Below are 7331 nucleotides of genomic sequence, written 5' to 3' on the forward strand. Positions count from 1 at the left end.
GTTGGCGGCGGCGGCATCTGAGTGCACGCCGGACCGGTGAGACCCATGCCCGGCAGTCGTCCTGGATGGGACCTCAGGTCTTAGATGTTAGGTTTGGCTACGATGTCTGTTTGGTATTAGGCCCAGGCTATCTGCGCCCCTATCAACTGGATAGAGTTGCTTAGACGGCGGCTTTAGTCTTACTGTTGTATTACTTTGTAAGGTCTTGTGAGAATAATTAATAAAATGGCCGTATGCATCGCCCAGATGCAGAGGCCGGGGGTCATCCTCCTTTTTTAAGAAAAAATCTGTGTGACTAATGCCTAGTCAGGCCTATAATTACCTAAATAATGCCATAGACAGAAATAAAATGATGTTTAAGATAAGATAGTAAACCCTTCACCGAACGCAAGCTTTTCACCAAATCATTTCCCGTCAGTCGTCGGCCCTAAGTCCCTACGACATCAGTATATCACCACAAGTCCACAACACAAGCAAACACTCCGGCATAGCAGAGCTAGAGATAAAGAGATCGACATGATGTTCCCATCACCAGGGGGTGCGGCGATGGCGCTGGCCCACGGCCAAGCAGCTTCCACGGGCGCAACGACCGCCGGCGGCACCGCGACCGCCATAACCTTCAGCTTCCAGCCCTCCGATCCTCCTGTGAACGGCGGCCTCTCCCACCACCATAGCCTCCTAGGTTACAGCCCCCTCGTACTAGACCACCCAACCACCACTACTTCCTCCTCCACCATCCCTACCGCCGCTCCCACACTTCACCACATCCATGCTCATGCCGGAGCCATCCATCCTGCAAGGTCATCCCCTCCACATCCATGGTAGTAATCGATTCGCTTCTCTCTCTCTCTCTCTCTCTCTACAATCTACATGTTTGATATGCTCCTATTCCTGTTAGGTCTTGCGAGGAAGCTGATCGAGAAAGGCAGAGGGGGAAGGGCGCGGTGGCAGGCATGGGGATTAACAGCGCGGCGGCCGGCGGAAGTGGAGGTGGTGAACGGTCACACGGGTCGTCGGCGGCGGCTGCGGGGATGGGGGTCGGCGCGGTGAGGATGAAGAAGGCGGCGGGGGGAGGAGCGGTGAAGGCGCGGCGGAAGGTGCGGGAGCCGAGGTTCTGCTTCAAGACCATGAGCGACGTCGACGTGCTCGACGACGGCTACAAGTGGCGCAAGTATGGCCAGAAGGTCGTCAAGAACACGCAGCACCCACGGTACGCACTGTACATCGATATAGCTCCTCCAACCCTCGACGTGACGCACATATACATACGCTACATATGTGCATGTGTACGATTTTATGAAGCAACTGCCTCATCAAACTGAAATCTCATGAAATGAAATTCAATGAAATGTCCTTTATCAAAAAATCAATGGGGGTCGGCGCGGTATATCTAGATTATATAGATCTCATGATATTTTGTTTTTAATGTCCAATTTGGTGTAGGACTCATCAGAAGTGACAACTTGACTAATTAGGGTTATCAGTTAAGTACTATGGATTTTGTTTCCATTTAACAAAACATGGATTGCAGTTTTTTGGGGGGTTATTTCCACTTTGTAAAACTCTATAATCTATCCCTGAAAGAACTATATAATCTAGATATACCAAAGTTTATGCTCAAAATTTTTATCCAGGATGTAATATGGCAAGCATAAATAGGTTTAGTGCAGGCGCATAATATATATGAACTATAATTTTCTTGGAAGTATTGTTTTGGCTGTTTTTAAAATTTAACCCTGGTACAATTTCCAAAAAAAAATCTCCATAAATTAAGCACATTTTGAAACTGTTTCTTTATTAGAAAAATTCACATATTAATGCATTATTACATCGAAGGGCGCTATAAAATGATGAAAGGCTAAAAACAATATTGGGAAAATATTAGAACCTCTGTTTCTCTTTCTACTGAGAGACAAACCGCTTTCTAGGGTTAGCCTAATGCATATGAAGTTATGAACTAGGCTTTCTTCATGGACAATTCCGCTCTTTTAATTCTAGGCATTCATGTGTTGTTGCACGCTAATCTCCTTCGTGTTAGTAAGTATATATTCATGCATGCTTTACCATAAGTGTACTATGGGTATCTTGAAGCAATAACTAACTAAGTGACACTATTCAACTTGATTATCGGCGACATATTGGGCTCAACTTAGTGAAGCTAATTAGTTTGAATACTCTAACATCATTAGTTAAGGCCGCGTTTGGAACACATGAATTCGAAGCGTATGAATATACATTGATTCCTAAAGCAAACAAAACCACGGGAAAAGTGCAAAACTGTTATTTGGCTGCCACACATGAATATCACAGAAATTGTAGACGGGAAGAAAAGAAAACATGGGGTAGGCCTCATGTTTGGTTTCTTCCAAATTTCCTATGGAATAACCCATTCCATAGAAGTTTCGAAGGAATATAGGATAACAATTCCTTTGTTCCAAACAACACCAAAGGAAAATTTCCTATAGGAATTCTAACCTCCAAAATTCCTATGTTTTTTCTTTGGAAGATCATGCTGCTAACCATGTTGGATAAAAGTATTCCTCACCGTAGCCTGCAATCATGTACACGCCTAAAACTTGCTTTGACAAGCAGAATGTTTTGGATACTATGTCATTCTCTTTACGAACCTTTTTACCCAACAAATAGCCCTCATTCGGGAGTTGACAGACTTATTGAGTTAATAATGAAGTTCATGTTTATTTTTCGAAATGGATGAAGTTCATGTTTGATTTCTAGACAAGCTTGTCATGGTGTTCTAGAAGGGAAACGTATAAACTACATTAGTTTCATTTTTATAGTAAACCCATTGATGAAAGAAATAAAATAAAGTTGTTGAAGTACAATTTTGTGTAATGTGTATTTAGTAAGTTTGATGATCTTGATACAAATAAGGATTATGTTATTTTACCATATTGATTGACGTGCATCCCTTGAATTATGTATTATATTTACTATCCAATTGAGTTGGTATAAGTTATAAAATTGTTCTAGACCAGAACTTTATGACATTCACCGTAATTTAGTGAATATTATTGATTTTTTGCGGAAATATTATTGAAATTTAATATGAAGAAAAATGCAGGAAAGCTAAGAGATTCTGGCATGAAGAAACTAAAAGCTCACTTTACATGTGGCTCGTGTTCCTCTGCTAGCAGGGAACCACAGAGCCAATTATCTCACACAAACCTTTGTACACTCGTACAGTATTCAACTTTTCCTAAAGTTCCAGTCATTGAATGACAAAAGCTAAGGAAAAAAAGTGTTTGCAAAGCTAGCTGGTCCTAAGATGGCTTTGTTATGTCTGGTCCCCTTGTTGTCTCTCTACATCTCATAAGTTGAACCCTAAATGCATATCAACGCAACTTAATTAGCACACGTATATATGTCTATCTAGCTAGCTAGCTATAGCTTACCCATACACAAAGGTACGAAACATGCTCCTATTCCATTTGTTCATTTTCTAGGTCGTGCTAGCTATTCTAAGCTAGTAGCTCTTTATTCATGTCATCTGGATTAGGCAGATGATAACCTTGCTTGTTCTTTGCTTAATTTCTTTGATGGACTAGTCCATTTCATGTTGTGGGGGCGTCCAAGAGTACGTATAGAGAAAACAACCATCGACCGAGTCGCAACCTAACTACAAGTAGGTCAGATTCTCATGGCGTTCACTCATCCATGCGTGAGCCATCGCGACAAAGAAAAGAAAAGACTAGTTTTCCATGCATTTCTATTATTGTTAGTTGGAAGAAAAGGTTACATGTTGGTACTCTGAATAAGGTTTCTAATAAAAAAGAAGTTGTACACGTTCTTACAGGTATGTTTTGAAACTAGCCATCTTAATTTTGTAGATGCAATTAACCACCTTACATTGTACTGTGGCATGCATGCATGGCATTGATACCCCCAGTATATATCTTCTCTCCGTGTCTATATGACAACCATACGTGCGTGTTTGTGTGCGCGCGTGTGTGAATCTACTGATCGACCAGTCCATGCATGTGTGGTGGTGATCATGGCACAGGCAGCGTGAAAAAGCATTGACCCACAGCTAGCACGGGACAAACATCCAGTCCAATCTGATTAGGCCCGCCGTGCAATGATGCCACTCAGAGAGACAGACACCCAACCCAACCCTATGGCCTGCTCGATCTCTGGCTCACACACCACCACAGCATCATGGCTTTTCCAATCAACCGGCGAATCCTTCCTGGCAATCATCCTTCCTCAATCTCAGGGAATCTATCTCTCCCTAGCTATTACTCCCTCTCCTTTGTTCATAATTATAAGAAGTTTTGAATATTTCAATATGAACTACATACGAACTGAAATGAGTAACAAACACACTAAAATGTGTCTACATACATCCGACTCAGAAAAAAGTGAGAACATCTTATATTTGTGAACAGAGGGAGTAGTTTCTAAGCTAGTGGTTTTATTGTTTGAAGTTTTCTAAGATAGCAGCTTAGTACAGGTGTTTTTTTTTCTTCAAACGAGCAGATTAGTACAAGTTAGAACATTATTATCTAATTTGCCAAATGAATCGGATCACTTGGCAAAGAAGTTTTGCCCTTAGTTTCAACGTTGATCAGACAGCTTCGACTGCAAATGCCCACGTCTGTTGATTATCTAATTATTAGAAGTGGTTGATGTGCCTGGCTACCTAGATCAATCTGACTATATTCAACAAATAAAGTATTTTGGGTATTTATTTTGTGTGCTGGGGAGCATCTGCTCATGGTGGTGAATTGTAAAATCAAAATAAATAGCAAAATGAAATTATTTTGCACGAAAGCTGCACAAATTTTGTTGCAAAAATTCCTAGCGATATGACATCATGGAGCTCAGGACAAAAAGCAAACAAAGGAGTCTGGAGAAAGGTTCAGGATTTTTTATTTTGGAGCACTGATTTTGTTTTTGTTGACCCAAGCTCCTCCTATGTCACATTGGCATGAAAATTTGCGCGCGCGCAGAGAGAGAGAGAGAAACTTGTTTATCTTTGATGTGTAAAAATTTCAGATTTTTCTTTATAATTTTGCTATTTTATTTGGATTTACTAAGATGTGCTCGTGTCCAGCTATTGGTTTTCGATTTTGTGTGTGTTAATTTGTTTAATTTTAGTTACGTGCTTTGCTCTAGCTGGCTGTGGGAGAGGGGGAATCTCTGCTGTTTGGTAAAGGGGGCCGGCCCTGGGAGGGATGATGATGATGAAAGGGGTGGATTTGAGCCTTTGCAAAGGGCCCAAGATTTTTTGTACTCGGCAATTATTACCACATCTTTGTCAATCTATGCCCCTAGCCCTCGGGGTGAGACGAGGAATGATAGCTGCAGACTAGTAGTAGCTGGCCTGGAATTTTATCATCCCCATCCGTCCATCGGAATATTATTTCTTTCTTTCCATGTGTTGTGTTGTCAGGCCATGATTGAGGGTTTCTTCCAGCATCGGTACTTCACCTACTACGTGTCTACACCTCTCTGAATATTCACAAAATGCAGAATATAAAGTACAGTACCATGCATATGACCGCCTGTGATGTGCTACTTCTTCAACTGCCAAAACGTCGTATATTTAGAACTAAAGAATGTATTGTCTTCTATTCTACTCCCTCCGTTTAATTATATAAGAGCGTTTCTGTACACTACACTAATGTTAAAAATGATCTTATATAATGGAACGGAGGAAGTAGCTAGCATTGAAAAAAATGGCAAACCTAATGATTTTTAAAGAAATGGCGTAGTAGAAAACTAAGCTGATGATAAGGATGTTGTGTGTTGTGGACGCAGGAGCTACTACCGGTGTACGCAGGACAAGTGCCGGGTGAAGAAGCGGGTGGAGCGGCTGGCGGAGGACCCGCGCATGGTGATCACCACCTACGAGGGGCGGCACGTCCACTCCCCCTCCCGGGACGACGACGACGCCGCGCGCGCCAGCGCCGAGATGAGCTTCATCTGGTAGCAGCATGCGCTGCACTGCCCAGCCGCGTGCGCCCGGCTAGGGCCAGGCCACCCACCCACGAACGCTCCATGCATGCGTGCGTGCTTTTACTGTACCGTAGTGCTGTTGTTGTTGTAGTCAGGCTGGTAGCAGCTTAGCAGTTGGTATGTACGTACACTGATTAAGCTGTAGCGGCAATAAGACGTACGTTGCGTACGCCGAGGTTATCTGTTGGTGTTGGGGCTCTGGTTGGGGTCTAGTGGTGAGTGGTGGGGCTGAAGCCTCAAGTTAGCAACCTGCAAGTTACCTGGGATCTGGTGAAGAAAAAGTGGAAACGTGTAGTACATGGCAGCCAGCGTAACTTGCGGCGTCTCTCTTTTGTGTGTTCTGTATGTATACTTCAGGGTGTAGGCTCCTGCTGAAATCATTGTCGTACGTCAACTTGTTCCCTCTTGGGAAGGGAGAGGTGTTCTTTTTTCCCCTAGATTCTTGTGGGTTATGAGTTGCTTGGTGAGAGTTTCTTGTTCCAAAATTTGCTCCCGAACCTTTGCAGAACAATGTACATCCATGCAAGTTGTTTAGAAGACACGATTTCGTGTGGGTTTTGAATTGTGCACAAAACTTGTTTACAAGACCCAATTTCTCGTTAGCTTCTTTTCTTGAGGGGGGAATTTCTCGTTAGCTACATGTTTAAGGAGGCGATGAGATCTCCTTAAGGGGAGAATAGCATGCAAATTGCCTCAAGGGGGATTGTATTGACAGGCACATTTGGGTTTTAGTCCTCTCTTGATTCTTTTGTTTAATACATTTATGGGGGGGGGGGGGGGGGGGACGTTCACTGTTCAAAACACCATTGCACATTAAAAAATGTTCACGTCTTAAGAAAAATGTTAATGCATTTTTTAAAGGTGCATGTGTTTATTCATCTTGTATTAAATAAGTTGATCATGTTTACCAAAATGTTAATATGTTACAAAAAGTTCAGATCGTGGTTAAAAATGTTTATGCATTTAAAACATTCAGATATTCAAAAAACTTTTGGATCATCTTTTTAACATGTGCATGCATTTAAAATCCTCACATATTAAAAACTGTTTGTATCATGTTTAAAATGTGCATGTGTCATTAAAAAGGTTCACAGAATTAAAAATCTTCTTGAAAAACTAATAGTGCACAACTTAATCCACTAAAAAAGAAATAAAAAACACAAAATTGGAAAACGAAAAAATAGGAAATTAACAGGAAGAATAAAGAAAACATAGAAAACTGAAGGAGGAAGCCAAAACAAAAACAAAAGGCAGTACAAAAATGAAAGAAACCCAACCTAGCAAAAAAAAACCACGGTACCCGGAAATGAGCCGGCCATTCGCACGTCAGACCGAAAGAAGTCTCGCCTACA

General features: G+C 41.9%; 1 protein-coding gene across 1 annotated transcript; it reads left to right on the forward strand.

The window, feature by feature from the left end:
• Positions 1-461: 461 nt before the first annotated feature.
• LOC125542981 (probable WRKY transcription factor 13) lies at positions 462-6416 on the forward strand. The gene is made up of 3 exons (XM_048706223.1): positions 462-821; positions 899-1210; positions 5782-6416. The coding sequence occupies exons 1-3, from the start codon at positions 517-519 to the stop codon at positions 5951-5953; spliced, it is 789 nt and encodes a 262-aa protein (XP_048562180.1). The 5' UTR covers positions 462-516; the 3' UTR covers positions 5954-6416.
• Positions 6417-7331: the final 915 nt, after the last annotated feature.

This window comes from Triticum urartu, chromosome 3 (genome assembly GCF_003073215.2).
Source record: "Triticum urartu cultivar G1812 chromosome 3, Tu2.1, whole genome shotgun sequence".
NCBI classification, from domain to species: Eukaryota; Viridiplantae; Streptophyta; class Magnoliopsida; order Poales; family Poaceae; genus Triticum; species Triticum urartu.